Consider the following 15,815-nt stretch of genomic DNA (forward strand, 5'->3'; position numbering starts at 1 on the left):
AAAAAAAAGGGGGGGGGGGATTACCCTGGGGGCCTCCCTGGTCCTGAGGCGGAGGGAACCGGAGGGAGGACCCCCCCGTACCCTGACTGGGTTAGTAGCACAAGCATGGCGACCGCTCCTGCTCGGAGGGAAGCGCTGCCAAGCGCTGCCGATCGCGCCCGAAGTCCTCCGGCGCGACGGAGAAACCCGAGCGTTGCCGAAGCGACCCGAAGCCTGCTCGGCGCCGCGTGCCGTCTGGCCGAAGAGGCCCGAAGCGGCGGCGCCGAAGCGGCTCTCCGTGAGGGCGGGGTGTCGCCGAGCGGGCCCGAAGGCGGGGCCGGGGGGCCGAGCGCAGCCCGGCCGGATGTGAGTGGAGCGGCCGCTTCCTGTTTCCCCGCAGTCCTCCCTCTCCCCGCCTTGGGTGGTGGCCGCTGCCTCGTCCCCGCTCCCAGGCACAGGGCGGAGGCGGCCGCGACCTGGTGCGGAGTCCGCCGCCGGCTCCCTTCTTGCGCGGCCCTCCCCGCCCTGCTTAGCAGCAGGACCCGCCGCCGCGGCGCAGCCCCGATGCAGGCCATCAAGTGTGTGGTGGTGGGCGACGGGTAAGTCTGAGGGGACCCTTCGGTCGGGCCCTCGCCGTGAGGAGACCCGCCGGCCCCTGGGGGGGGGGGGGGGGAGGGGAAGGGTGTCCGCCCGTGAGGCGGGGAGCGGCGCGGGCCGTCCGGGCCCCGCCGCAAGTTGTGGGCGCCCCCGCCGCGGGGCCCGGGTGCGGCCCTGCCGCCCCTGAAGGGTGCGGGGGCTCGCCGGGGCTGGGGGTGTCCGCGCCGAGGCGGTGGGGTGGGCGGCGGCCGCGGCTTCCTGCTGGTGGCGGGGGAGGGGAGGGAAGCGTGGGGCAAGGCGATGACTGCTGCGAGCAAATGGTGGCTGTCTCGGGAGTGGGGAGCGGGAGAGCGGGGTTTCTGCAGGGGTGTTAATAAGCGGTGGGTGTCTCCGGTGCTGCTTTCCTCCTCGAGCCCTGGATTGCTGCTGGGGAAGGAGCACCGGGGGTAGGTGCTGTAGTGGTGGCCGAATAATTCATGTTCGTGCTGGCAGAAGTGGCTCTCGCCTGCCGTGATACTGGAGGGTGTGCGCTCCGGGTTTGTTCTGGTAGGGGTGGGCCGCTTCTCCCGGCTCACCCTGGAGCTGTCTCGTTCCTGGTGTTTCATATATCGCTAGACGCACTGAAGTAATCAAAGTGTATTAAAAAAAAACTTGTAATGCTTTTAATGATATGAGAAATTTAACATTGATTTGAACTACCTTTTGTGAAAGTAATAAACTTATTTCTTATTACTGTTTATAGCTTGATTTCTGATATCTGACTCTTGCAGTAAAATTAAGTGAAATGTGCTAAACTCTAAGCAGATCACAAATGCTTGTGAGCAGAGACTGTTTTTCCGCATGTGTACATCTAGTCTTGTAAGGTTCCTGTCTAAAGAGACTGATAAAGCACTTGAAATACAAATAATTAACAATATACTTGTCTGTAAAGAACTGTTACACCTACAGCATTCTAATATGGCATTACTTACAAGTGAAACAACTTGAGCATGCTTTTTAGAATTGAGTTAACTCTTAAGTTTAGCTGTTGGATTTCAATGTGAGGAATGCTGGAATTGTGGTGGGGAAGGAGTTTGTGTGTTTGCTACTTTTGAATATTCTCCATGATGCTATTCCCATCAACTCGGAGGCATTCTTTCTCTTACTGGATGTCAGAGCTCAGGGGAACATCACAGGCCAGCTGGAAAACAAGACTTGTCTTATGCAGTTTGAGAGTTTTTTTTTTTTTTTTTCCCTTAGGAGAAACAAAAATCCCAGTGTAGGCTGAGCATAATTGGTATCACAGCAAACTTCTGTAGATGACAGAGGAGTGAAGTGTAGCTAAATAGTCTTGCTACTGCCTGTAATTTCACGTGGTGGCTTAATCTTCAAGTTATTTGTGTGCGGTGTTTTTTGTTGGTTTGGTTTTTAAGATGTAGAATCCCTAAAAAGGCAGCTAAGTATGGTTGACAGATAAACGTACTCTGTGTGATATATTTGTTTTGACTTGCTGTGTAAGATTTTGAGCAATATAGACATGAAAGTGATATCTTGACAAATTAAGACTTTTCATAATAATGTAATTCTTTGATGCTAGATAGGATAACTATGGACTGTTCTTTTGGTTATATTGATTTCAAACCCAACAAATTTGCTTTTCTAATATATATATATTTTTAATTCAACTGAACTGTGTTGTCTGTGACAATGCTGTAAATAAATGCGATACATCATGTTTGGGTGGGGAAAAAAGTTCAGTCTACTTCCTTCACTAGATTTGAGAACTCAGCACAGACAAACTGTATAATGTTCAGTAATTCATTCAACAAAACAGTTCTTTTAATCATTTGCTTTGTAAACCATCCCACTTCCTAACATGTTTATTGCTCTTTGTCTTGGAAATGAAAGTGGTGCAATTCTACCTGAGTTTTGTATGTATGTGTGAACAAAATAGAGTAGTTTAATTTGTTTTCCTTCCTCCTTAGTTAGAAACAAATCTCTCTTAAGGTTCCATTCAGGTACTATTGCTCATTTTTGGTAGCTTTGTATCATTCTCCATTCAGTGTTTTTAAAAAATACTTAACTACTTGTGTTTCGCTGCTGCTGCTTCTTCAAAAGTTCAAGCATTACAGGTATTCTAGGAAATGTGTAATGTTTGGCTTAGATAAGGCTAAAGCTTTAATGTTTCTGTAAAACAATGGAAGTTAAAGATTTGCTCATGTAATATAAAACTTAGGTATTGTTTTATGTACCCTCTGCAAAGATCTGCTAGGAACAAAATAAACAAAGCTGTAGAAGTACCTGTGTGATTATTATTGTTTCAATTTATAAATGAGTAGGCTGTTTCTCATACATAACTCATGTTTGTTCTTAGAGCTTTGACTAGTATCTGTTTAGACAACTAATTCGACTAGAAGAACATGGCATGTATGCTAGTTTTGCTATCATATTTTGCTCTTGGTTTTTTTCTTCACTGTGAGGATTGTTTGGGGAAAAATAAATGGCAACTGTTGCTTTGACTTCTTCATGATACAGAGCAGTAGGAATGTGCAGGACAGATGAAGAGCACTCCACTTGAGTAACTGCAAGAATTGCCGTTGATTGACACTTGAGAAAAAGCATCTGTGTTAAGTTATATTTAGCAGCTTTTGTTTTCACTCTAAAAAGGCAGCTGTTAAGTGGTATGAAATCTCCAGTGATGTCATGTAATGTTAGGGGAAGTTCTGCATTTTAGAGAAATGATCACTAGATGCCACAGAAATGGTCAAACTTCATGCTCTTTTGTAGGCATTTTTTAGTTGTAGAAATACTGTAAGAACAAGAGCAGTGAATTAAGAGTCCCTGTTTGGAGTTCTGCTTAATTTGAGACCTTGTCTGCTAAAGCCATGCTGTATTTGATTTGAAAGCTTGTCGAGAAAGGGGAGCGGGGGGTAGGGTAATTGGCTTCTTATGGAGTGTGGCGCAGTGTTTGTGTAAGATGCTGAATGCCTCGGGTCTCTCCAATGCAATCTGTAGAGAGGGCAGTGACTTGAAACTTAGTAACTTGTGTTACTGAACTTTTATAAAGTTTAAAAAATGTAGTAGTATTGTAGGTACTGGACAGCATATTTGGGAGAGGGTGTGTCATAGTGAGTAAAACAGCTTATCTGGCAGAGCTGTAGGTACCTAAAGCTACTATAGCAAAAATACTAAACTTCTGGTCTGAGGATGGTACTAGAGAAATCTCAGCTACTGTTTAACGTTTGAGTGAAGACCTGGGCTGTTGTGCATCATGTCATGTCTGCTAGGGAGGTAGTTCATGTGGATCAGAGAAAGAAAAAGGAGATAATCAAAGCTTTTTATGAAGGCTGTCACCTGTTTGTAGATATCAGCATTTCTGGAATTAAACCAGCAAGTAGTTCAGCTGGTCTCCATTACCACGGCTGCAAATGGGGACTAAATTCTCACAGTTAGTTTTCAGTTGTGGGAAAGCAGGAGAGACTCAACTTACCTGTGCAGCTCCGGTGCCTTTAGAGTGGAAGAAATGCTGGTGCAGATCCTCTAACGGCATTTTCAGTGCGTGTCACAACATAGCTCCAAGCAGCTCTAACACAGGGGGGAAACTTCATAAAACTTGTTAGTGTAAATAAGGCCAGGAAAGAGATGACATGTTTTGTTTTCAGGAATTAATACCTATGTGGTTATATAAATACATTGATTCCTGGATGGTACCCGCAAGCAATAAGGGACTCAGTGCTGTCTTCTGTAAGTCTTTCACTTATTGTTAAGTGGTTAAAATGCTGGATTTCTGTAGGCCATATTTTTAATTACAGTCAAATGTTACTAGATTCATTTATGTAATAGGGGGTGGACAGAGCTATGATTAAGGAGTTGCTAGAAATCTTGTTAGACTAATCTTGGTTTGGTGTTATTTTAGTTTCTCAGTCTCAGCCTTTATGTTACAAGGATTTATATTTTGCCAAACAGTTGGAATTCTCTTTAGAGGAGTTGCTTTAATACAGACGTTAGAAGTCTAAAAAAGTTGATAAAGTACTTGGAGGATGTACTTTTTTTATAAAGGTAGGCATTAGTGTTTATTTTTAAGACTGGTGACCATAATGATCTGATTCATAGGGCAGCGAGCCAAAAGGCAAGGAAAGCAGGAAACCTAGATGGAGCAAGTCTGAAAAAAGGTTGTTGAACGTGTTTTTTCTTGTTTAAATGACTCTGGCTGATTGGTGCTACAGAAACACACTACAGGCACTTCTAAGCTTGGAATGAAATCTCTCACCGCCTCCTTCCTGCGCTGTTTTGATTAGCCAGAGCAGACTCACCAGTTTCGGTGCAAGGTGAGCAAAGGAGCCTGGGTGCAGAGAAAAGTTCTTGATTGCTGCTGAAAATGTTGAGTTCAACATTAATTTGTTAGAAGCTTAAATTACCTGTACCGAACTTACTGGAAAATGAAGCATCAGACCAAACAGGTTCTGGAAGTGTGAGAACATGTAGCCTTTGCACCTCAAGAAGTTTCCCAAAGATTCTGGGTTTTGCTCCTCTCCGTATTTTGAAGGTTTTCACGTTTGTCCTTTATAAGTTGGACCAGTGTAGCCTGCTTTACAGTGTTGTAAGTGCAATTTAGCAGTGTATTCAAATTGATCTGATAGCTCAGGGAGCTAAAATAGCAAGTTGTCCTTATGGGGGAGGTGGATTGAATAGCTTTCCTTAACTCCTTGTTCTGGCTTGTTACAGAGTCAATGAGTGCTAGTGCAAGAGATAAGATGGGATCTCTTCTTTTGACAGCTGTTAAATTAGCTGCACTGTGTTGTTATACTGCTCCCCAGTTCTTTCCCACAGAAGTTTTTGAGTGGTAATTCCCTCTCCTACTTTTAAGCACAAGTATATCTCAAGCCTGTTACTACAGGAAAATGTTCAAAGATTGTACTTATCAAGAATAGAATTAAATGTCCCCTTTTTGTTGTTGTTACAGCTTGGTAAAAGGAATTTATTTGCTGAAAGGAAAAAAAAAAATCTCAGACTGTGCAAGGAGCTGGCATCTTGTTTCCTTAGAAGCAGGTGTGAAAAGTAGTGTGGAAAACTGCATGGTATGATCAGAGAGAGTTGCAGCAGATGGGGTGTTATGCTAGGTGTCAGCTCAGAAACATAAATTACAATTAAAAAATGGCAGGTAGGATAAAATCCTAGATAATCTTGCACACTGAAGCAACTCTTTCCGTAGCTCAAGCATTTAAGGTAGTGTTGTCAGATGCTGCTATCAAATAACTTCTTGGGCTAATGCAGTATCAAACTGCTTAAAGTTTAATGCAGAGACTTATTACAGATTGAGCTACCACATACACAGCAACTTACGGTTGTGACAAAGTTCAAATTTGCTTAACCTGCCTTAATTGTGAGTCACTAGGTAAGGCTGGTTGGTTAATGTTGAGTGTTAAATAATTTTAAATAACATTTTGAAGATGGTCTTTGGTAAAGTGAAGGGATGGTCCACATGCTTCCAAACTGAGAGAAGAAATGCAATGATTTAAGTGAAAGATACATAGTAAAATTCAGATATGAATACCTCAGAATGTTTGCAGCTGGAGAGCTAGTAAGCCCTTGACTAAAGCTTGTTTCTGCAAGTTTTTTTTTCTTCTGCAAAAGCGAAAGGATAATAGGATATTTTTAGCAATAGCATTTGGTTCTTGGGTTGGGTTTGTGTTTTGTTTTTTAAATATTAACTGTAGTTCTAGACTAAAACTTTAACGAGTTCCTTCAGCTTGTGAAGATTTAGTTCAGGAGGCTCGTGAGTCAAACCTAATACTAATCGCAAGATTATATGTGTAAGTACAGCAAGGTTTCAAAGTTACTGCTGTCTTGCTTTGAGCAAATCATTGTAGTGATAAAACATCTGCAAGACGACACAGTTTTCCTTGCATGGGAGTTTGAGAAGAGTGATCGGGAAGACTGTAAGGCTGTCTGGGCATTATCGCTTTTGAGGAACTAGTTGCACACTCACCTCTGGAATCTCTCACACTGTTAAAGGATTATGCACCTCAAGTGAGAGAAGCCAGCATGGGAACCAGTCTGCAGTGTCAGAAACACTCTTTGCAGAGTCTATTTTAAAAAAGAAATATGGTCCAATTTAAAGTTTTCCAACCCTTTAATTGAAACTGTAACAAAAATTCAATTGTGTCATTAATCTAACGTTTGACTCTAGATAAGATGTGGGGAGAGTGGAGAGGGAAGGAGCTGGCTGCTAGAGTTTTGAAGGACACCTGCAACAGAACCTTGTCCTGCCACTGTTTGAAGCTGTTCAGAATTAGATCTGTGGGGAAAAGTTCAGTGTTCCAAGTTCTCCGATATTGGAGTGTAACTTACATACATTTTATAATTTTATATAGTTTTATAACTTATATATGTACTATAAATCAGTTTATGAAGTGTTTGAAAAGTTGATGAATGTGTGCAGGGAGTCATCTTGCAATAGCAATAAATACTGTGAGGATTATAATTTGTATTTGTTCCTCAAATACTCAAAAGTAACAATGTGTTGAGAAATTATACTTTTCAAGCTTTTTCAAACTTATGTGAAAGTATACCATTTTCTGGAAAAGATAACAGTTTTGGAATTGTGTAGAGGGTATCTGGAAATACTTTTCAAGTTTTCTTTTAATTTCAGGGAGTTGGAATAAGGCGGTCTTGATGAGTATTCAGTCAGGTGACTAGCAGATGTTAGTAGTCTTATTAATACTTCTGATTTTTTTTGTCTAAAGACTAACAAAATTTGGTAACTTACCACTTTACAAAATGGATGTTTATATTAGGTGTGTTTTTGTTGCCAGTAATCTTAAGGCTACTGTCTACTGGCTGTTTTCCTGCACAATAGTGACTACTGACACTCAGTTGTTCCTTAGATGACTGGATGTGATCAGTCTTCTTCCCTAAAAGGAGTATTATTTCTCATTATTCAAGATGAATGCTTTTTACATGTGAACTTTCTCTTTTTACAGTGCTGTAGGTAAAACATGCCTACTCATCAGTTACACAACCAATGCATTTCCTGGAGAATATATACCCACTGTGTAAGTACTTATAAAATCCTTAAAACTCATTTATGTCAACTTCTCTGTGCTTACTGCCATTCCAGATTCCTTATTTGATTTGTTTGAATTGGCTGCAAGCACCCTTCAGTTTATCTTAAACGTTTAACTGAGTTTCTGGGTGTGTGTAAGGAGAAGTACTTTAGGTTTTTACTGCTTAGCACAGTCATACCAGTGGTTTTGTTCATGCTCCATCAGTTTTGCCTCTCTCTGCTCACTAGGCCTAGCTTATTAGGGACTAACACTTACTAACATTTTATCAGATGCTATTCTCTTTTAAAATGTGTTATGAATTATATTAAAGATAGAAATAATAAGCAGTCCCAAGGATGAACAGCTTGTAAAACATCGTATCGTAGTCAGAAAGAGTTGGTTTACGTAACTAGAGATTTTTTTTGTTCCTTCCACTTTTTGTGCTACTGCCAATCCTGTGCTAAGCCAGCCACAGCTCTATAGCTCCTCAGGCGTGATTGTGGGGATTAATTTATTTTGGTGCTTCCCATTTTCTTGCATGTAACGATTTGTCAGTATCGGTATTAGTGTAGTTCTCTTTTGTTTCTGGGGAGCAGAAGGATGCAATAAAAATGTTTCCTTTTGTAGTGTTCCCAATTAGGACTCTGTAGGAAAAGGTCCTTGGGTGCCCTATTTTACTGCAAGCTAATGCAGCTAACTTTCTTTATTTTTTAGTTTTGACAACTACTCTGCTAATGTAATGGTTGATGGAAAACCGGTCAATCTGGGTTTGTGGGATACAGCTGGTCAAGAGGACTATGACAGACTACGTCCACTCTCTTATCCGCAAACAGTAAGCACTACAGTGTGAAACTACAGTGAATCTGTACAGCTTTGTCTAACATAAAGGTTTTTTCTTTCTGAACATATGGCCAACATTGTCACATCTAGAGTTGTATTTATTAGTAACAGTGACTTGTTGCAAGCTACCTTCCTTCATCCTACGTGCTGTGGCTGTAATATTATAATCTTTGATGTGTGTACAGTTGTACAAATGTTAAAGTCTTCGTGCTTGTATATTTGCGTGCACCGATATGTTTTGGCTTTTGTGTAGTTGCAGCCTGAGAATGAACTAGAATGCTTGTTTTAAAACAAGAAAAAACCAGCCCATCCCCAGAAAGCCCAAACCAAAACAAAAAACCTCTGGGTGAATAGTCCCATCAGCTAGTCCATTGATTTTAAGGTTAGCATGCCTGCCAAAAGCAGGGTTTGTTTTTGTTTTTTTGGCGTGATGTTTGGCTGCAACCTGACACTGTCACTGCTAAGCACTTGATATTGTTTAGTCTCTGTGAAGATGTTCTAAATGTGAAAGGGGCAGTACTGAATGAAGATATTACTGGTATTGACAGAGGGTGGGTCGGAGCTTTCAAATATACTTAAGCCCGTGGCCATTTTATTACTTAACTGTAGTTTGTGCTATAACATAAATACAAATGTGCTTCTGTCTTCCATGCTTGCAACTGGTTAAGTCCTGTCTGCATGCCGCATCTTTCCTTGTATATGGAAAATGCTGAAGTAACCTGCTCTTTTCTTTCCAGTGGGACTTCAGCTACAGTTAATCTTTGTAGAGACTGGTTTTCTAGTCTCTTTAGAGCAGTTACTTTTATCTGGTGGGGCTGTGCTGTGAGTAAAGAAAGGTGGTAATTTGCAGGTTTTTTTGGCATTGATTACTGTTGTTGTTAACTGTCAGATATATATACTCAAGCGCTAATAATGTAAAATGCAAAATTGTTCCAGTTATTCTACAGCATAACTGCTCTCCTGAATAATGTGAATCTTATTTAATGAACTCTGGTGCTTTAAGTAAACTGTCTTAATTCACAATTTTCCTTAATGCACTGCTCACTAACTCTTACAATTAGGCTTCCCCATCAGTTACGATACCCAAGATGGATGTGAACTTGCCAGTTGTAGGCAGCTCTAGTAGAAATGCCAGAAATATCTGCCTTTTCTAGGAAGAGAAACAATGGAAAGCTGTTTTTCACTAATATTTAGATATTTATAGGATACTTGTGAGAACTTTAGCTTTGCTTAACATTGTAAAAATATTTTCAAAAATATCTCAGGGTAGAAAAAGATATGTTGAAAGATCATTCAGTAGTGTGAGAAGGCAGAGTTGTAAGGGAGAATATTGTTCCCCCCTTATGACAAAGGGACAGAATGCACGTGCAGGTTTTTGACCTGCTAAAATAACCGTTGCTTTCTGATAGACTGCAAAAGGATTCCATGTCAATCTAAGCATACTTTTGGTAAAAAAATCTCTTCTGTACAAGCATGTATAAATATTAAGTAAAGGTTTGAAGTAGTTCCAGTTATTTGGATTGTTTTTTACAGCAGAAAATGAAACAGGGTGGCAAGTCTTGAACTTCTTATGAAGCAGTCTTCAGATTTCAGACTTGTGCAATACGTAGGGTTCATCATCACTTAAGGGACAAAAAAACCCCATGAAACTAACAAAAAGCACAGAGGAAGAGAACAGTGGAGCTGATGAAGCCTGACTTTTTTTAGGATCTGCATTCAGCCTCCTCCCTCCTTCACCATGCTATTTAAAACTCACCCCTCACATGTTCTTGTGGCCCTCTGTTTCCCTGTATGTGCACCTGAACTATGTTCTGGGCAAGGGGAAAGCAGGTATTGCTGATTACTTGGCCAATATGTGTGTCTTGATTAGCCACCCAGCAGTTCAACAGCTATTAACTTCACAGTAAGGACTTTGCCATAGTGGAGGCGTTAATTTGTATCTTTTTCCCTTATTAATCTTTTTTTTTTTTCCTTAAAATACACAGGAATTTAATACGTTCTCCTGAATGTGTTTGAAATCTACCAGTATTTCAAAACATTTGGGGAAGGAAGAGGTTGGGACAGAAAAGGTGGTTAACTTTGTTTCCTCAGGAGAGCAAACAAAAAAGAAAATTAAGTTAGGAGGATGCTTTTCATGAGAGGTTTGCTCTTGCAAGTTTCCTCTGACAATGCAGATGGACATTTACAGGTTTATGGGGAAGTCTGGTGGTCTGCTCTGGGTGCAGGTAGTTGGTTATGCTGAATTACAGGGCAGCGTCTCTCTTAGAAGAAAAGCCATGTTGTGAATATTTGTGAGCACAAATCGCTGACTGAGAACGTTTTCCCTTAAATCCATTTTAGGAGTAACTTTATCTCCTACTGTTACTAGGTTGGAGGAACCAATGGTAAGAATATATCTTCCAGTCTGACAGATCAACCTATTGCCGTATGTAAAACTTCAGTTCCAAGTTCTGTCATCTTGTCTTGCTTACGATAGTGATAAATTGGCCCCTATTTTTTAAACAACTACTTCTCTTGGAACTATCGAATTGCTAGATCTGAGAACTCTGTTACCAAAGAGTTGCTAAGACTAAACCTTTTCTTGCAAATAAAGAGTTTTTCCTCCTACTTATTAAGATTGGTAGTGTGCAAGACACCTGAAATCTTCAAATAATTCCTCACAGTTACACTGAATTTTTTATCTCTGGAGGTAGTAAAGGAGAGAGTCTGCGTGATGTGCAAACTTCAGTCACCACAAACCTGCAGAATTGGAAAACAGAAGTAGTGGCCATAGTATCACGTTATTCGATGTTGTTTCTTTCTTCTTCTGGGACGCTGCTACGGAAACTTGTTGGGGTGATGCATGAACAACTGGGTTGCAAGTGCTTAGCAGTGCAGGTGTCAGACGCTGACCTAACAAAATGCCTTGAAATGCAGCACAATCAACTAACATTCTGAAACGCCCGATTCTAACACATTTGATACCAGAATAAGTACAGATGCAGAGGTAGGTTGGGGAAAGCTGGGCTTGTTTGAGATACTTACTGAGTTTTGGGTCATACAGCAAGATTATGATCTTCATCTGGTTAGACAGTGAAAATTAATTTTGTGGTTATTCTGAATGATTGTAGACTACAGTGTGTCATGTATGAAGCTCATACACTTTTTTGAAGTATGCTGTATGGCAGTTAGCGTAGCATTGCTCAAAAATGTTTTTACCTGCTCTTACTTACAATCTTTCTTTTGCCTTCAATTGAAAAGCAAGATATGCAAGATCCCTGAAAACCACTTTTCTTTCTGCTTTCTCATAACTTAGAAAGGGAAGGAGGGAGCTTCGAGGTTTTTAATACCCTTCTCAATCCTAATTTGGTTACAGAGAAATTCTGAAATCTTTTTATACTGACATTCAGGAGAAGTGACAGTTCTACAAGATTCTTCTGACTTGGGCATGGACGTAATAATTGTATAAATTATCATTGTATGTTTTTTTTTAAATTCCATACTGTATATTTTGCCTTTGCAATTTAAGACTACTTTAGAGTAGTGTATTAATAGTATATTTGTATTTAAAAAAATCGGTGCCAACGGTTAACACTTTGCATCATCCTATGAGTTACATGTCTTTCCAGGGTTAAATCACTTAGAGGTCTGCAAAGAGCATATGACCCCAATTCAGAAGCCAGTCTAATGACTCTTCATTGATTCCCGTGTTCGTCAAGGATCTGAAGTGTGGGGTTTTTTGGTTTCTTTTTGTTGTTTTTTTTCCTGACAGTCAGTGAGGGAGAAGAAATGACATTTAGGGAAAAAAGCTTGCAATGCAATGGTATTAGCGTTTCAGTTGCTGGCTACTGCAATAGCTGATTATAAACTCGATTACAATCTATTTGTTGTTGGTTCCCCCCCTTTGTGTCCGCTTGTAGCTGCCTGGGAATGGATTTCCCACTGGGAAAGCTACCTCTGATTGTCATGTGCAACTGTGTCATCGACCTTGCCTTTTGCAAGTGTGATATAGATGGCAGTGTGATACAGACACTGGTGATACTGGCCTTTTCATGGTGATGAGATTTCACAATGGTTGCTCTGCTGGGCTAACTTCTATCAACTTGTTTTGTAGGATGTCTTCTTAATCTGCTTTTCCCTTGTGAGTCCTGCTTCCTTTGAAAATGTCCGTGCTAAGGTAAGTAAAGCTGGTATCATTTTATTTCTCAGGGTTCAACATAGCGTTCACTTTACAGCAGTGTCTGGAAAATATTAGGTGGGGGTTTTTTTCTTAATTTTTTTTTGGCAGGCAATGTGAAATGTAGTTTGAAAAGGCAGAAATCCATTTGCCTAACTTCTAAGTCATGGAAGCTCAGGGCATGCAAAACAGATCTAAGTATGAATTGTTCCTTGATGCATTGATAGGATAACTGTAGCTTAAAGAGTTTTTGGCCAACAAGGTGCTAAGATCACAGACAGGAACTTTCCTTTTAATGCAATTTAAAGAAAAATATTAAACAAAAGCATGTAAAAATTAGGTGGATACCACTTGTTTCTTGGGTCAGCCAGCATTCTAGCACATGCTCTGCTACTGCTGTAGTCTTTCATGTCCTCGGACAACTCGGCTGTATGGCATTGTGGAGACTTCACAAATGAGAGGTGGTCCCACGGGTGGGGGAAGTGCAGATCAGGGCTCTTCTGGTGTGTGGAGAAAATACAGTCCTTAATAGGATAAATTTTTAGAGTATATGGAACTGCCTGTTGGCTTCATTAAAAATGTCTTGCAATTGTATGCTCTTTTTTTTAATAACGCCTTAATGGGGTCTTGCGTTCTCCCCTTTACTCTTTGACTGACTCTTGAAGTGTTGTGAAGGATGCTGAGCCTCTCAGTCATAACGTTTGAGAGCCTTCATGGAACTCTGTCCGCACACACAACCTACGCTGTTCTTTTCGCAGTGGTATCCTGAGGTGCGGCACCATTGCCCCAACACCCCCATCATTTTAGTGGGTACCAAACTCGATCTCCGGGATGATAAGGACACTATTGAAAAACTGAAGGAGAAGAAGCTGACTCCTATCACCTACCCACAGGGCCTGGCCATGGCAAAAGAGATCGGTATGAAGGCAACGGGGTTATTGTTGACTTGATCTAAATTTTGTTTGTGGAAGGTGTTGTACCTTAATTAAAATAAATGCCTGGCTTTTCTTGCGGAGTTAGCTAGAAGCAGTGCTGCTCTAACTGTGGAAGACTGCTTTGTAATTTGCCTTTTTGCTTTCCACAGGTGCAGTGAAATACCTAGAATGCTCAGCACTTACGCAGCGAGGCCTCAAGACAGTGTTTGATGAAGCTATCCGAGCAGTTCTGTGCCCCCCTCCTGTAAAGAAGAGGAAGAGAAAATGCCTGCTGCTGTAAACGTTACCCTCCCCCACCCACTCCAAACCCTGTGCTTTGCTCAAACAATGGAGCATTCACACTCAATGCCAAGTTTTTCTGTTATAAATTAGTTCTCTTCCATAAATTCTTGAACCAATCAACAATTTCACGGTTTCATTTGTTTAAAGTATGAAAGTTACCTTGCGTTCTTCTAAAAGCAAACTCCTGAAAAGACAAACCTATGTAAAGCCTTATTTTTAAAATCCTATTCTTGCTCAATTAAGTGTTGCCAAACTATCTGCTGAACTAAGTTGCATTGTGCTACAAACACTAAGCACTAAACTGTTTTTTAAAGATTCTTCTTGAAGATGACTCTAATTTCTGGTAGGAAATGCAAAAACACTTTCTAGTTTTTCACAGTAACAGTACTGTATAATTAGCAAAACACTGCACTCTAATGCGTTTTACTATTAAACGTTTTCTCAACCCCCAGTCATTGCACAGCATTGTGTATCGAACCTACATCTCTGACAATGACTGACACCCTCGAGTCACAGTGTAAAATGCTTTATCATTGGTAAGGGCTCGGTTGCAATCTAGTTCTTGCTGCTGTGATTTAAAAAAATAAATAAATAACTATTCTTACTGAAGTGTATCTAGTCCTTTTGACAGCGTTGTATTGTGATGGATAAATGAAATACTGGGTTGGGTCAAATGGTAGTGCCAGGCAGGATTTCGACACTGTACAGATGACTTACACAACACTGCCAGAGTAGCTGAAACTGAACTGACTTTTAGCGAGGCTGAAATCGGTCACTGTTTTCCCAGAGGTGCAGTAGTGGAAGAGAGGTTTGGTGTTCATAGGTAAATTCCTTTGCCTTTCAAGTAAGGCATTCATTTAGGTACAACTTTGAACCAGTCATTCCCACAACTGTTGTGTAGTAAATGCTTTTGTTGTAGAATCTCTTCTTACTGAGCAATATAACTTGTATTTTAAAACCTTTCTGATGATAGAAATTTGCTCGCTTTTTTTTTTTTTAATTAGAGTAGAATGTTCAAGCATATCCTCCCGATTTTCCTGTATTTTCTGATCCAGTAAGTTATATGCTTTCTGAGGAGCTTTTAGGCTATTAACTAGGTGTAAAAATCATGTGAAGCAGCTTTACACATTTTGGTAATTTTTATATTTTAAACCTCTATAAACCTTCTCAACTATCACTATTTGCCAGCTATCCCCACCACTGTAACATTACTAATTGCAGACAAGTGTTCTTTATGTCACTACATGTACATGTGCAGCATAGATTAAGTAACGGTAACTTGGGTCTGTGAGGTTCTGTAAATTAGTGCTAATGTTCTGTACGTTCTAAACTGGCAGGAATACAATGTGGAACGACGGCCTTTCAACCACTAAAGCAAAATTTAAAAATAAAAGTTGCAAAATGGTGAAGTTTTTACATTGATCTTTTGCTAATGCAATTAGCAGTATGTTTTGCATGTATGACTTAATAAATCCTTGAATCACATGTGTGGGAATGTTTGAGTTTCTGAGCAGTTCTTGTACCACTGTGAGTAAATGTTCTTCCTCCAGTGCCAACAGCAGCGTGGTGTACTTGTCTCCTCAGGCTGTTGCAGTGGTGCCCTGATGTTAAGAACCAGAATTAAATACAGTACTTGGCAACACTTCTTCAGAGGCCTTGCATTATCATTTGAGTTGTTAACTAGCACCCACTGCTGCTTATGCAATGTTTTAAAGCTGCTGACAACCACGGGAAAAAATACCTGTTTCATTCTATTGTGTGCAAACAAAATGTTTTTCCTCTAAAACAGTTACTTACTTTAACGGTTTGTAAAACGGTGGCTCTGGCACAGTACAGTTTGTGCTTAAATGCCTCAGCTTTTAGCCTTTTAAAATTACAGCCATGCTATAAGCTGTCTCCAGGGTAGTAGCACGCAAGCCTGCTGCTCTTCCCTTCTCCCCAGGGGCTAGCCTTGTTCCCTGGGAGGTGGTGGGTGACACTGCGGTACCCTGAAAGCAGCAG

At 40.7% G+C, this 15,815-nt stretch overlaps 1 protein-coding gene across 2 annotated transcripts; it reads left to right on the top strand.

Moving 5' to 3' along the window:
- The first annotated feature begins 365 nt into the window (after positions 1–365).
- RAC1 (Rac family small GTPase 1) lies at positions 366–14,418 on the top strand. Of its 2 annotated transcripts, XM_076351437.1 has the most exons (7): positions 472–578; positions 7,539–7,610; positions 8,316–8,433; positions 10,810–10,866; positions 12,535–12,597; positions 13,356–13,515; positions 13,682–14,418. In XM_076351437.1, the coding sequence occupies exons 1-7, from the start codon at positions 544–546 to the stop codon at positions 13,810–13,812; spliced, it is 636 nt and encodes a 211-aa protein (XP_076207552.1). In that variant the 5' UTR covers positions 472–543; the 3' UTR covers positions 13,813–14,418. The 2 variants fall into 2 exon arrangements, with proteins under 2 accessions (XP_076207551.1, XP_076207552.1); XM_076351436.1 differs by lacking the exon at positions 10,810–10,866 and having other exon boundaries at positions 366–578.
- The last annotated feature ends 1,397 nt before the right edge of the window (positions 14,419–15,815 follow it).

This window comes from Aptenodytes patagonicus, chromosome 13 (genome assembly GCF_965638725.1).
Source record: "Aptenodytes patagonicus chromosome 13, bAptPat1.pri.cur, whole genome shotgun sequence".
Lineage (NCBI taxonomy): Eukaryota > Metazoa > Chordata > Aves > Sphenisciformes > Spheniscidae > Aptenodytes > Aptenodytes patagonicus.